General features: G+C 48.3%; 2 protein-coding genes across 4 annotated transcripts; one reads left to right on the top strand and one right to left on the bottom strand.

The window, feature by feature from the left end:
* The first annotated feature begins 39 nt into the window (after positions 1 to 39).
* On the top strand, positions 40 to 9888 carry NSMCE1 (NSE1 homolog, SMC5-SMC6 complex component). 2 transcript variants are annotated; one of them, XM_069870627.1, is made up of 8 exons: positions 40 to 97; positions 742 to 885; positions 3668 to 3789; positions 4288 to 4365; positions 5565 to 5711; positions 6689 to 6805; positions 7644 to 7764; positions 8185 to 9888. In XM_069870627.1, the coding sequence occupies exons 2-8, from the start codon at positions 768 to 770 to the stop codon at positions 8265 to 8267; spliced, it is 786 nt and encodes a 261-aa protein (XP_069726728.1). In that variant the 5' UTR covers positions 40 to 97; positions 742 to 767; the 3' UTR covers positions 8268 to 9888. The 2 variants fall into 2 exon arrangements, with proteins under 2 accessions (XP_069726728.1, XP_069726729.1); XM_069870628.1 differs by lacking the exon at positions 40 to 97 and adding an exon at positions 128 to 225.
* Positions 9632 to 14605, bottom strand: KDM8 (lysine demethylase 8). Of its 2 annotated transcripts, none has more exons than XM_069870621.1 (7): positions 14157 to 14605; positions 12882 to 13048; positions 11875 to 12007; positions 11477 to 11518; positions 10553 to 10702; positions 9890 to 9982; positions 9632 to 9796 (listed from the first exon to the last, which is right to left on the bottom strand). In XM_069870621.1, exons 1-7 carry the CDS (start codon positions 14598 to 14600, stop codon positions 9632 to 9634), a joined length of 1194 nt encoding a protein of 397 aa, XP_069726722.1. In that variant the 5' UTR covers positions 14601 to 14605. The 2 variants fall into 2 exon arrangements, with proteins under 2 accessions (XP_069726722.1, XP_069726723.1); XM_069870622.1 differs by having other exon boundaries at positions 14358 to 14605.
* Positions 14606 to 14967: the final 362 nt, after the last annotated feature.

Raw genomic sequence — 14967 nt, 5'->3', positions numbered from 1 at the left:
AGCCCCCCGCCCCGCACGAGGCACCGCCCCGTGGCGCGCCGAGCCGATCGATGCCAGGCGGCCTCGCCGATCCCCGAGCGGCCGAGCGCGGCGGCGGGTGCGGGGCTGTGGGCCTGGAGGAGCTTGTGGGAGCGGCCGAGGGGCCCGGGGCTGTTCAGCCTGGAGAAAAGGCTGAGGGGAGGCCTCATCGCTCTCCGCAGCTCCTGGAGAGGAGGTTGCGGTGAGGTGGGTGCTGGGCTCTGCTCCTGCGTGAACAGGTGGGGAGATGAGAGGAAACGGCCTCAAGTTGCGCCAAGGGAGCTTTAGGTGGGACATCCGGAAGAAAATTCTTCACCGAAAGTGTTATCAAGCCCTGGCAGAGGCTGCCCAGGGAGGTGGTGGAGTCCGCATCCCTGGAGGGGTACAAAAGATGGACAGATGAAGTATTCGGGCACATGATTTAGTAGTGGGCAGCTACAGTTGGACTTGATGATCTCAAAGGTTTTTTCCAACCTAGTGATTCTATTCTATGATTAAGATTGGAAGAGCCCTCTCGGCTCATCCAGCCCGTCCCTCGGCCCAACACTCCTGTGCCTGCTGAACTCTGTCCTCAAGTGCCACAACCACATGGTTTCTGAGCCCCTCCAGGATTGGGGACCCCAGTGCTGCCCCGAGCAGGAGTTGGGATCTCGTATGTGCTTGGACTGTGCTTTTGCAATCCGTGTGTCTGTGTGCATTAAGTCCTGCTCGCTCCCTGTGCAGCACAGGGAGTCCAGTGGAAGATCGTGATGGCAGCTCCAATGACTGATGCTCACCGGCGGTTCCTGCAAGTCCTGATGTCCCATGGGATCATGGAAGGGTCTGAGGCCAGGACCTTACACAGGCGCTGCTGTGAGATCCATAAAGGTGTGTCTCTTCAGTGAATAAGTAGGGAGATGGGGTCTACAAGAAAGCTGAGGAGGGCCTTTTTACATAGGCATGTGGTGCTAGGATGAGGGGAAATGGCTTTAAGTCTGAAGGAGTTAGGAAAAAATTCTTCACAATGAGGCTGGGGAGGCTCTGGCATAGGTTGTCCAGAGAAGTCTGGGCTGCCCCATCCCTGCAGGTGTTTAAGGCCAGGTTGGATGGGGCTTTGAGCAACCGGATCCAGGGGGAGGTGTCCCTGCCCATGGCAGGGGGTTGAACTGGATGGGCTTTGCGATCCCTTCCAACCCAATCCATTCTGTGATTCTATGAAAGAAGTATCTTTTTATTCCTGCTGCAGCTTAGAAATAATTACATTTCTGAAAAGCATGCACATCTAAAAAAAGTTAAAAAACTTTACTGATGTGGTGTCTCTCTCTTTCCTAAAAGATAATATAACACGGCAATGAGAAAACCGAGTTTTAATCAGGTCAGACTCATACAGAGCACTTTGCATTTTAGCAAGATATTTTTTAGAGGTCATACATTTAAAAAAATAATCATTTTTTACACCAATGTGCTGAAATATTTTACACCAATAGTGCTGAAATTTCTGGAATGTTTTCCTTCGTAATCATGTGGAAGGGGTTTCTTTGGAATATAATATGAAATGTGTGCATGTTATCCGTCTTGAGTACATCTGTCACATCTGACCAGTTACGTGCTCGGCTGGTTGGCTCCGATGTGTGACATCCCAAAGTGCATTTTATGGTGTATGTAATGCAGTTTGGGTGTGTGCTGTCAGCTCTGTTTGAGGTTTGTGTTCAAACTCCAGCAGTACAGAAATGTGTAATGAGCTTGATAAGGATATTTTTGCAGAGATCTGTTGTTTCATCTTCATTAATTTTGAAAGTGTGGGGTGGACAAACTGAGATAAAGCTGCAATGAGTAATGTGTTGAGCACTAATTAATCAGTAGGTGTTAAGATGTTGCCGGTTCCCAGAAAAGAGTGAAAAAATAAATTCCTCTAGTTTCATTTTTTCTTTATTTATGAACAAAATTGAAAAGTTCAAGGACTGTGTGAGAACAAACATTGCCGTTTAAAAGGAAACACCCTGATGCTTTTCACATTAGCAATGGGAAACTGTTCCTGTGAGAAGGCAGATAACTCCAGCAAAGGTTGTTTAAATTTGGCATTCTGAGATCTAACATGCACTGAGTATGTGGCTCAAGTTACTTTTTAGTTCTCAAGTATTTGCAACTTTTGTTTTTAAAGCCCTGTGAGCCATTACATGAGGGCTGGGTCAGTTCAGGTGCCTGTGTGACCCCCTGCAGCAGCACCAGAGGTGGTTCCGTTGCCGGTGGTTGATCAGGGTGATATTCAGAGAGAAGAGGCTCCGGTCACTGATGCGACCTCCACCAGTGGAGTCCCTGCTGGGCGAGGGCACTGTGGGTGTATTTTCCTTAGGAGTCAGACTCCACAGGGTGGCCAAAAGAGTGTATTTCAGTTCCTGCCCCAATTTCTGACTGAAAACATGTAAGTGTGTAAAAACAACATTGCTTTTTAAAAGGTTACTCCTGTAATTGTGAGAACCAAGGCATTTCTCCTAAATTTATCACAAATGCTGGCGATGGCCTAAGCCACAGGCATGACTGTAGTGAGTTCAGTGTGTTCAGTGTTTGTTAAGAACAACTAACTTTAAGAAAAAAACCCTTAGGGCTAGATCATCTTTTTGAGTGTGTGGGATCAGTGAGCTGTGGTGCAGGACGAGCCGGCAGAGTTGTCATTCAGTAGGAAGGTTTGTTTAACAGGAGTTAGAACAAAAATGGCTGCACTACAACTGCTGCCTACCCTGCAGCTGGTGTGTGATGGAAAAGTTTGTGAAACGACACACATGCAGCATGGAAGTTTCACTGTTAGGATTTTGTAAATGCTTTACCTAGGAAAGCATTTGTCACTTCAGAGGCAAAGGGTGTTGGACGTGACTCACTGCATGGAACCCTTCCCTCCCTTGTGTGCTTTGTGAACCCAAGTTATGATATCGCAATTACAAGGTCATGGTAATGGAGTTTTTTTTTGAGGAAGCTCAGCCTGATGGGACTGCTTCTAAGGTGAAGTTCTGATTTTGATGCTGAAGCCAACAGCAACTTTGATGCTGGTGCCATTTGGTTGGGGAGTTGGTGAGGGCAGGCGCTGCTGCCATGCAAGCAAAAGCCACAGCATGTGCTCCTACAGAATGGCTCCAAAGTTCAGCTTAGATAGGGCTCTGCTAGAACTTCTCTTAAGATTTGTTTGTAGAACACAACACAAAATTTACCCGAGTTTCTACAAAGCCAGAATTTTAAGTTTTCTGGTAGGTAATTCAGCCATCGAAATCCTGTTCCTCTGTGAGACAGAACACAGCAACAAGGAATCCCTCATGTGTAAATGAAAGAAAGCAAGTGTATTTTAGCATATTTTTTTCCTGGATGTGTTTTTTATTTTCAGTTCAGTGTAGTTCACATTGCTGTAATTAATGGATTAATGTGGTGGGTTCCACACAGCAAGACAGACCGGACTCCCTCTTTAAGCTTATTTTGAAGGAGCTGAGCTGCTCTGAGGTCTGGCAGCCAGCAGCACGCGATTGCAACGTGTCTGCTGAGCATAACAGACCTGTTTGAATTCCGCCCCACTGACTTTTAGCTCTCTTATCTGGGAAGAAAATGTTTCAGCAGAAAAAAACCACAAAGATCTGCCTGGTGTGTAGTTTTCTTGAGTTTTCCTGTATGTGCTTTTGCTTTTCAGTCTACTACGCGCATGATAAGCTGGAGGATTTCATCAGTACCATCAACAGCCACCTGCAGCCTTTGTACATGCAGATCCGGAAAGGAATGTCGGAAAGCGATGGGAGAGTACATTATGCTTTAGTAAGTGCTGTGCTGCCATCGTGTGGCTTGGCTCCTCCCGGCCCGTGGCTGGTGCTGGGATGGCCCAGGGAGCCCACCCTGTCTCCCACTGGAAATTACCCTTTCAATAACGTGCCAGGAAAAGGCCTGCACACCTCCTGCTTGTAAAGGGGCAAAACCCCTGCGCTGTACCTGTGCCTGATGAACATAAGCCTGCTCCAAGTGCCATCCTTGGGTGTTAGATTGAGTTGCCCAGGGTCCTTTTCCTACAGAATATATAGCAGAGCTGCTGCTCAGAGGGAATGGATAGACCCTGGCACTGAAGGCTGCCTGTGCTAGCAGGCTTTGCTCATTCAGCAGCACCTGGTGTGGCTCACGTGGGGCTGTTGGCTGTTCCACTGGCAGTGGCTGCAGAAGCCACTTGTCAAACAGGGCAGTGGGAGGATAAACTGCCAGCAGTTTACAGTTTATCATGTAGAAATGCAAGAAATCTTTCATTTCAGGTTATGTTTTTTGTAGGTGAATTTGGTAGAAACTGAAATCACTAAAATGGCATCTGACTACGCAGAAAATGAACTGGAATTGTTCAGAAAAACAGTAAGTATGTCAGTTATTGGTTAGTAAATCACAATCACTGTGAAAGTGCCATCTTAAAATGAACAGAAGTGGAACTGCATGGAGAAGTTGCCACCTCGCCTAGGTTTATCCCAAAATGAATCGGGGGCTGGGGATGGGAGCATATGTGAGTCATGATTCTCCATTGAAAGTCGGTTATCATTGAACTGAAGTCAGCCATGGGGGAGTGCTCCTTGGAGCTGGTGAGTTTCAGTAAGTAAATGCCTTTCTTTGGGATTTCCAGTTTCACTGCGGAGTTTCTCTCTGGCTCCAGTAGTCCAGTAATGCGCAGCAGCCGTCAATTCTGTAATATCAAGTTGGATTTGCAGATTTGAATAGAAATGTGTGTCTGGTTTTCTGGTTGGCCAGGTTAATAAACAAGTCAGAACACTGCTTTTTAAACAAGAAAACATACACGAGAGTTTTTTTAAGTTCCAAATAGGACTGTTGGGCTGAGATTCCAGGGCATTTGATGTCTAATTTCTTAACATTGGCCACTGTAGTAAGCTGTCACCATAGCTACATATCTTGCCTGTGTTAGCAAGTTGTTCTCAGCCACTTCAACTTTGAGGACTCAATTTCTCTAGTCATTAGACTTTGTTTTTTTTTTTTCCCCAAACTCATTAAAATACATTTTTCTGTAGAAACTGGAACAAGAGGCATGCTGACTCTTCCATAACAACTGCCAAAGGCTGATCTACATGGGTAGTGCCCAGATTTCCCTGCCTTCCCAGATAGGGCAAGGCCCTGTGCAGCCGTGTCAAGTGCTGCAGAAGTGGCATCGCTGGGGCATTATTGCTACTGGTATGAACACTCCAAGCACCAAGTGGGTTCAGCAGTCCGAGCGCCTCCAGAATGTAGAAATTTACTGCAGCGGTGATAGGGTTTTCCTCCAAAGAACCCTGACAAGGAGCAGACAAAAGGAAATGAAAGGAAATCTGTCATGTCCACCTGTGCTCATGGCCCCCGAACGCAGCTCCGTTTAGGCGGCACTGCACCATTCTGCATGGGGGGATATTTTCTTGCCAAAGATGAAAGCTGCCAAGGTGACAATGGTGGTTCTGCAGTTCTGGTTCACACTGCAGTGTCTCTTGTGTGGGTGCTAGCAAAGCTGTGTGGCACTATATGGTCTGTCTGTCTCGTTGCTTGGGATTTTTATAGTTGAAACTTTCTTTCTGTAGATGGACCTGATCATTTTATCAGAGAATGGCTTTGCCTCCTCTACAGATATTTTAAACTTGGCCGACCAACTTAAGACAAAGAAAATGAAGAAAAAGGAAGCGGAACAAGTGCTCAAAGTTTTTGTGGAGGACAAGTGGCTCTCTGAGGTAGCTGCTCTATCTTCTCTAGTGTCTGTATTTTAATAGGTCCAGCTCTTAGTTTCTTATTGAGGTGATGGCTCAAACTGGAGCTGTTCCTTAATGAATTGGTGGCAAAAGTGGGTTTGTGGGGCTGTGCGTACAGCTGCTCCAGGGAGTTTTGCAGCAGAGGCAGTGCATTCATGAGGAAACAGCCCTTGAGTGGGTCTGTACGGGACAGCACGGTTCCAGTTCCTGGAACCTGAGCAGGGTGGGTATGTGTACAGCCCTGCCATGTGACAGACAGACAGACTGTCCTTTGTGTGCAACAGCAGGGCATACACAAGAGCTGAGGAAAGCTCTTGAGGGTGGTTGGTGCTGTTAGTTACATTTAAAATAGCCTGGAAAGCAGTGGGGCCAAATGTGTTGAAAACCCCTGTACCAGAAATGCACAAGTCACTGTCCTTATCTTTTTAATCACCTTTACTTCAGAAGGAATAAACAGATCAGCTCACCACGTGAGCACTGCAGTCACTTGCCAAAACAAGTAAGACCTCAGTCCCTTTTCTCCTGGATTCTGTGCATCATAGATCTCCAGGCTGCTGCTACACGTTTACTTAAGTTACAGTGATTTAGCAGACATTCTCAAAGACATGTTCAGCAGTAAAAGATGAGATTTTGCTGAAAGCCAGTAAAATTTCTGCTGATGTGCAAATGGAGGGTCCCAAAACTGCACATCTGTTAAAGGGAGCATGCTCTCTCATCTGTACCTTCCATAGAGCTGTGTAAAAGGTGCGAGATCTTTATTCTGCTCTTCTAAACAAATTCTGCTACTTCAAAGGTATTTCACAAAAGTATAATGCAAAAGTATTTGCATTACACCAGTGTCATCACGTTTCCTGATGGCAGAAAAGCTGTCAAATGCTTGCTAGCAGATGCTTGGACAAGTCAAAAAAAAGGTAAAAGCAATTAATAGAAATTCCTCGTGTCTCCACTTGTTTCTTCAGAGAAATGGAGAATACACTCTGCACACTCGCTGCATCATTGAGATGGAACAATACATTCTCAACAACTACCCCGATGTGGCAAGGAAGTGTAACATCTGTCACAGCCTTGCCCTCCAGGTAATGTTTTATCCCCTCAGTGGGCACCCCCCGTCCAGTTGTGCTTAGAGGCTCTCCTTTGAGTAGCAGGCAGGTGCTGGAAAATTCTGGCCTTGTAATCTGTGGTAATGGTGCCCATGTACATAAAGAAACCCCCCTTTTTTCCCCCATGTAGGTATCTTATGTCTTTGGAAAAAACTACTTTTCTTGGAACAGCATCTCCAAGTATAAACTTGGAGGAAGTGAACTCACTCACTGAAGAGTGTTATTGTGCTGCCTTGCTTTCCAAAGCCAGCAGGCTAGAGATGGACCCCTATCCTGAAAAAGGCATCACAGCTCAGTGTTAGCACTCTTTTATCTCTGCACCCCACAAACAGCAGCCTTCATGTCACACAGTCATCGTTGGTCCTGGGATTTTGGTTCAGAAATTGCAGAGAGAGCATGTATGTGGATCTCTAGCAGGCTAACGCAATGTGTTTTGATAGCTGCTGTTACCAGTTTACTTTTGCCTAAGTGGTTACAGCCTGAACTCTGTTCCAAACCTGCATTCCTTAGCTCCTTGACCCTACATCTTCTCATCTAACATGAGTCCACGTTATATTTTTCATCCCAACTGGTCTTTATTGCACCCAAATAGCTCAGTAATGTCTTTCAAGCTAAATTTTGTCCATACAAGGGAATGGTATTTCCTAGTTCCCAGGACAGTATGTCCTTTATCATTTACCAGCTGTGACCAACTGTACCACGTGAGCCACTCTTTTGGAAGGAAGCGCTGAGCATCTCCTGCCCTTTGTAACAACTCTGTGTTAAACTGAAGGACAGGTCAGAAAGATTTTCTTACCAACGCTTCTGATTTCAGAGCCAAGTATGTGAATCCTGTGGAATTGTAATACACTTACCGTGTGTCGGAAAGTACTTCAGAGCGCAGACGGAGCCACGCTGTCCACAGTGTAACGACGTCTGGCCTTGGGACATTCCAGGTACGAAGCAACCCATTATAAACGGGGGCGCTACTGCCAGAGTGGGCTGTGATGTTCTGTGGCACCTCCTGCACTCTTTATAACTGTAGCCGAGTATCTGTTACTTCTGATGTCAGCTGTGTTTCAGGCAGTAAATGATCCCTGGGCACCATGAAGCCCTGAGAAAACACGGGATTTTGCCCTGTGGTCACTAGCAGACCCTGCACACTTTGTTTCTAACAGTGCAGTGTTTGGGGGGCAGGGAAGAGACACAACACATGGCACCAAACTTCTGGAAATACTGAGCTTCCAAGAGCAATCTCTTTGGAATTGCTCTGTTTAGCCAGGGAAAGGGGACATTCTGAACAGGAACACAGGGAGTTTACACATTATCATCCTTTTTTGTGTCTTTCTTTAACCTTTCTTTTATTCTCTTTACAGCAATTAGTCAGACAGATTCTCAGCCACCATCAAAAACAGGGAGAGCAGAGAAGAGCAGTGTCCTCAGCACCAGGCGCCAGTAAATGCAGTAAAACCTGCATTCTGTGAAATCTCTCTTCCCCACTCTGGCAGAATAGCCAGACTGTATTGTATTCCTTATTTTAACAGTGTATTGCTCAGTTTACTTACTTTTAGCTGATGTTTTAAGAATCTTACAATTAAACAATCATTGACCTTCCTTTTTCCCAGTTACACCTGCACAGCTTTCTTTGAGGCTGTTTTGTGTGTGTAGTTCTCTATATTCTCGGGCTGGGACTCTGCATATTTGGAAATGAGATGCAAATATTTCTAGTCACTCCTGCAAGGTGGTCTATGCAAGTGAACTATTAAAAGAAGCCTTTCTCAGCAATGGTGTTCCCTGTCTGTATGGCTGCAGCGGCACAGGGCCTCAAGTAGTTGAGAAATCATTGCAGCACTTGTAGCCTCCTCACAAGGATGGGGCTGAATATCTGATCCAGGGCTGGAGTTTGAACGCTTTCCTTGGGCAATGATTGTCCCTTCTTTAGGTGGAAAAGCATTCATCTGACATCAGGCCAGGTCACAACCAGTTCTACTCAACAAGAGGGAGTATTCCCACAGCCAGGATCATTGGGAAGGGGCAGGACAAGGATTTTGGGGCAATGCCAGCCTATGTCTGCAAAGCACTGAAAGGAATCATCCTCTGAAGGTTCCCTTATTAGTTTTCAGGATTAGCTCTTTGCTCTTTAGCATTCCATAAAGGAAAGAGCATCCTGAAGAGTGATGGGGGTAAAAAGAAGGACAAGGTGTTGCCAGGTACCCAATGAAATGACAGCACATCATCCCCTGGCAGAAGTGTGTGACTGCAGCAGGCAGTGCCAGCAGTTCAGATGATGGTTCAGAAAGTATGATGAAGCTTCAGTTATTTAACTTCAATTATGGATTAACTACAATTAATTATGCTCCTTGGCCTTAACACTAGTGATTTTTTCCATGTAGTAGACCAGTGTCTTATTTTTGGTTAGCTTTTCCCCAACGTACTGAACCTTTGTATGGCACCATCCCTCACTATTTACATAGAAGAAAACACTAACCTGATGTTCCAAATACAAATGGAAGCAGAGTCCTGCCTGCACTCAAATCTAGAGCTACCTCAGATGCAGACATGCATACAAGATGACCTATCAGATGCTCTGTATGCAGAGCTCATATTAGAAGCATCCACAAAACCAAAGTGGCCATGACATCTTCTTTCTGTTTGCCCATCTGGATTCTTTCCTGCTACTGAAGTGAGAGTATTTTGGGGTGGCTTTAATCCCCCACTGCGCAGGGAAGCACATTCTCACGCTTAAAAAAAATTTTCTTCTGGGCAAGTGCCAGCTGCTGCTTTTTCTGGTTTTAATTCCTGTGACCGCTAAGTGCTCCAGTGCTACGACCACCAGAAACTGACAGAGAAGCTGGTATCAAGTGATCGAACATAGTGCCAGTATTTAACTGGAATAAACAGAACCTGTCCAGGCATCAGAACACAGGACTGAAACGCAGCCTTTGTGAAATTGGGAAACTTAACCAAGTCAGGATCTTCCACATCAACCTACAAAAAACCCCAAAGCAATCATCAGTGCGATGTCTTCACTTAAATTTGAAGAAGTAACATTACTGATATTAAAACTTAAGGCAACTCTACCTGACTGGTGTTGTGAAGCATTTGGCTTTCATGTGGGTAGACGTTTTCTGAATCTTGTGGTGAACACAGACGGATGTACTTTCTTCCAAATACCTGTGTGTATTACAATAGTTGTCCATCTGTCATTAACCTGCATGTTTCTGGAAACTGTAGGCCAGTGCTGGCCTTTAACAGTAAAATATTACACTAAACATGGTTACCTTTCTTAGTAATAGACACACCTACAACAAAAAGTTAAACCAAATCAGACTATTGGAATTCCCTTGGAGGGGGTAAGAATTTGAAATACTGGGAAATGCCCTTAACCACATTTAGGTTCAAAGTTTAAGGCACCCAATTTACACATTTTCTGGGCTCTACATAGAAAGGAACCAGAACTACTGAGAGCAGGAGCTGGAGTCTGGTGCAGTTCATGTCAGCAGGCAGAGGCGCCCGCACACTACCTGCTACGCTTCCATATACTCCTTCAGCTCTTAATTCTGCTACTGTTAAACCAGTTCTTAGGTTTTAGAACACAAGAATAATTAAAACACCACCTGCATATTCCCTGTCCTTCAGCTGTTCACAAGCTGTCTGCTGCCCCTGTCTCTGATCCTTACGTCACATAAGCATTTCTCGTAGCGACAGCATTAAAGGCACGTACAGAGTAAGCAGAGTACAGACCTGCGCTAAGAAATTCTGCTGGGGATCCTGATGAAGAGGGGAGATGGTGCCTTCTGGACCAAACCAAGCGTTAATGGTGATGTTGTCTTCATCTTCTTCCCCTAGGCAGCAGTAATCAGGGATATTGATATCCTCTTTCAGTTCCGGGATCTACTTCCATAAGGAACAAGCATTAGAAAGAGTATGTACTGACTTGCCTATGGAATGCAATTCATAGAACAGAGGAACAAGGCTTATCACAAAGGGAAAAAAAAAAAGACCTGCTTGCCCAGCAAAGGCAGGAGAGAAGTATCTGAATCCTGGGAATCTGCAGGAAGTATCCTCACACTTCCTGGGCTAGCACCCAAATTCCGTTGGAATGATGGGTGTGAGAAAGAAAGGGGTGTTGCTGTTCTTCAAAAATCCTTTACTTTGGCAGAAACCAGAGAAATGCACAAGAATAAGCAGTGTTGCTGTTCATGGAAAAGGAGCTTACAATCTTTTATACACTAAGCCTGCTTCTCCATGAGGTTCCTTTCTATGTCTCCCACCAACCTCATCTCTGGTTAACTGGAAGGACTTTTCAGAATATGGTGAACTTGTCACCACTGAAAACTGTTTCCCGTCCAAATCTCTTCCCCGATTACATATATCTTTGGGGAAATGCTGCTTTCCAGGTCATACCCCTGTAGGCGTATGCTACCTTGAACCAAAATGGTGCTATGAGCAAATGTCTCCTTCCCTGAAAGGTTTTGTTTCCATGCCTCTCAGCCAAACGGAACAAAACCTTCCCTCTGTTCCTCCAGATCATGGGAACAGAACCTTTAGAAATCCCGAGTTCTCCATGTGCCCTCCCATCTAGCAGTGTTGACATCCTCAGAGCTGACATGTGCTACAAAGGGAACACTTGACTGCAGGAAGGTATAAACGTTCACTCGCTTTTACCTGATCAAAAAGCTGGTGCTGGGCAAGGTATCCTACACCGTTCTGAAATTACAACAGAGAGAGAAAAAAATGCACAGTGACATATAGGGCAAGACTTCTCAGTCAGTTAATTTATATACAGGTGAGAATTTACTAACAGGCAACATCCATTTCCTGTGTCTTACTGCAGAGGACTAGAATGATTTCAGCTGCTCACTAGTGTAAGGTGTCTTCTGACCCTTCGCTATTGGTGTGGTAATGATTTGCAGCTTCAGATCTTGAAAACACGTCCAACTCTGTACCAGGGCTGTGTTACAGCACGCCCCCCGTACTTGATATCACCCCTGAGCACATTTGCTCACGTTTGTTTGGTACCAACAACAGGCTGCTGGAGAAGACACAGAAGGGGAGTAACAGACCTCACCGACAATGTAGCGGTCAATGAAGTCCCCGACAGTCATGAGCTGCTGAGACCAGTCCTCATCAGTATATTGGGAACCCAGCTCCACAGGGACCGTGCGGCACCCTGCGACTTCACAGATGTAGTCCACGCTGAAAAAGAAAGTTTCATTACCCTTTTATACTGCTGTACTTCCTGACTCTGAAGATAAGGCAATCCATCAACATCAATCCACGAGTTCCCTCCCTCTGAAACCAATCGACCAGAGACGAAGGGCAGCAGAAAAGGATGTGAACAGTGAGGACACCAGCAGTCACAGTTGTGTGTGCGTTAAAACCATGACTGTCTGTCTGGTTTTAAAACCTCATTTACCTCAGTCAAACTCTTGTTTCCTCATAAGCAAATCTCTCTCCTGAGTTGGGTCTCTCTCTGTTGGTCCCTCTTGACTAGGGCTGGCTAATCTTGTCACTGCCTGCTGCTACCTTTGCCAAATAAAACACTTCTTTTTATCACTATCACAAGATCAGCTCTGCTAGCACCACATTCTACATGCAGGTGACAACAGCATCCATCCTGGCTAAAGTCAGGAATTACTCTGGTGGGTGGCAAACACCTCTCCATTGACAACAACATTAAGTAAATGACATTAATCTTTTTAAGTCTCTGAACTTGAGCAGTGGAACACCTTCCCTCAAGCAAGAATAAAATCCCTATGAAATATTAAGTGTGTTCAGTTAATGTCAATTTTACCCTTGGATTGGGAACGAAAGCAGTTGCACAAACTAAGCATGAGTGTTCTGTCCCCTCTTCTAGGGGATCATGAGCTTCCTCTCACACCTAATCAATTCTCAGTATTAGGAACATTAGCTTCTCCAGAGCAAAGACCACATTGCAGCAGGGAGGCGATGTCCCTTGCGACAGCACCTGTCTCTGTGAAGGGCTCTGCTGCCCTACTGAGCACTGGGACACCAGGCAGAAAACGATCCTCGCCCCCACTAGGGCAGGGAGGACACTCCAGCTTCTCACCTCCACTTTTTCGTACATGGCCAGTGGTCCATAATCCCCTCCAGGACCACGGGCCGCTGAGGGATCAGGTAGTTGTCTCTGAAATGCTCCAGCGAAGGGCAGTGGAGATGAGGGACCTCGTCCTCTGGCGGCACCACAGGGACCGGAGCGAGGTCACGATGCACCTTCTGGAACAGAGATGTCCACCTTCAGCTGGCGAAGGCAGCTGCGTGCACCCCACGCTGGGCTGGTGCTCCTAGGGAGCGGGGTGGGGGTGCGGTGGAGAAGGAAGGAAACGCTGGGAAACAGGGTCCAAGGACAAAGAGAGGAACAGGAGAGGAGAGGGAGGATGGGGCAGGCTGAGGGGAATGGGAACCCATCAGGGGAGCCCTGAGTGGGGACAGGAGGGGAGAAGGAGCCCTGGGAGCGGGGAAACGACGGCAAGGGGGCAAACCTGAAGAGGAGGGGACAGGGAATCAAGCAGGGGAGCCCAGGAAAGGGAGTGTGAATGTGAGGGGAAGGGGGAGCCTGGTGTGGGGGACACTAGGGGAAGGAGGGGAGGCCCAAGGGGGAACACGTGAGGGGAAAGAGGCGGGGAAACAACACAAGAGGGGAAAGGGGATCCTGGTGAGAGAGGGATACACATGAGGAGAAAGGGAAGCCTGGGGAGGGGGTGATAGAAGGAGGCTCTGGAGCGAGTCAGAGAAGAGCAACAAAGCTGGGGAAGGGGCTGGAGAACAGGCCTTATGAGGAGCGGCTGAGAGAGCTGGGGATGTTTGGCCTAGAGAAGAGGAGGCTGAGGGGAGACCTCATTGCTCTCTACAACTACCTGAAAGGAGGTTGTAGAGAGGAGCGGGCTGGCTTCTTCTGCCAAGTGACAGGGGACAGTACAAGAGGGAATGGCCTCAAGCTCCGCCAGGGGAGGTTTAGGCTGGACATTAGGAAAAAAATTTTCACAGAAAGGTTCATTGGGCACTGGAACAAGCTGCCCAGGGAGGGGGTTGAGTCACCTTCCCTGGAGGGGTTTAAGGGACGGGTGGATGAGGCGCTGAGGGGCATGGATCAGTGATTGACAGGAATGTTTGGACTCGATGATCTGGTGGGTCTTTTCCAACCTGGTGATTCTATGAAAACCACGGAAGAGTAAACCGAGGGAAGACGGGGCACGAGGGGAAGGGTTACAGAGGACGGAAAGGGGGAGCTCGGGGGGGTGGGAGAGGAGACCTCGAGGACACAGGAGGGGGGACACACGCGGGAAGGGGGGACACGAGGGCGACACCGGAGGGCGGTGCGTACCTGCGGGGGCCGCCGCGGGCGGTGCCGGTGCCGCAGGAGGCCCGCCAGCCGCCGCAGGGCGCCGCCCAGCACGTCGCGGCCCAGGAGCAGCCCCAGGTCGCAGAGGCGCAGCGCGGGGGCGGCGGGGCGGCCGGCGGCCAGCTCGCCCAGCGCGGAGAAGAGGCAGCCGTAGGCGAAGGCGCGGCGCCAGCCCTCGCCCACCTCCCGCCACGGCGCCGCGTGCAGCCGCTCCCACGCGCCGTCCCGCAGCACCGCGCCCGCCCGCCGCAGCGCCCGCGCCCCGCCGGGCCGCCCCGCGCCCTCCAGCAGCGCCCGGCAGCGCCTCAGCAGCGGCGGCACCCACTCCTCCACCGCGCCGTCCAGCGGCAGCGCCAGCTCCGCCTCCGGCCCGGGCAGCAGCGCCCGCGCCGCCACCCACAGCGGCGGCTCCAGCCCCGACGACATGGCGGCCGCGCAACAACGCCCCGAGGGCCCGCCCCCCGCCGGCCCCCGCCCCGCGGAGGCCCCGCCCCTCCGCCGGTGTCCTCTCACGTCAGGGAATCACGGAATCACCAGCTTGGAAAAGACCCACCGGATCATCGAGTCCAACCATTCTCACCAATCTCTAAACCATGCCCCTCAGCCCCTCGTCCACCCGTCCCTTAAACACCTCCAGGGAAGGTGAATCAACCCCCTCCCTGGGCAGCTTCTGCCAGTGCCCAATGACCCTTTCTGTGAAAAATGTTTTCCTTATGTCCAGCCTAAACCTCCCCTGGCGGAGCTTGAGGCCATTCCCTCTTGTCCTGTCCCCTGTCACTTGGGAGAAGAGCCC

This window comes from Phaenicophaeus curvirostris, chromosome 16 (genome assembly GCF_032191515.1).
Source record: "Phaenicophaeus curvirostris isolate KB17595 chromosome 16, BPBGC_Pcur_1.0, whole genome shotgun sequence".
NCBI lineage: Eukaryota > Metazoa > Chordata > Aves > Cuculiformes > Cuculidae > Phaenicophaeus > Phaenicophaeus curvirostris.
Note: the sequence above shows the minus strand (reverse complement) of the source record. Positions and strands in the feature narration are given on the sequence as shown.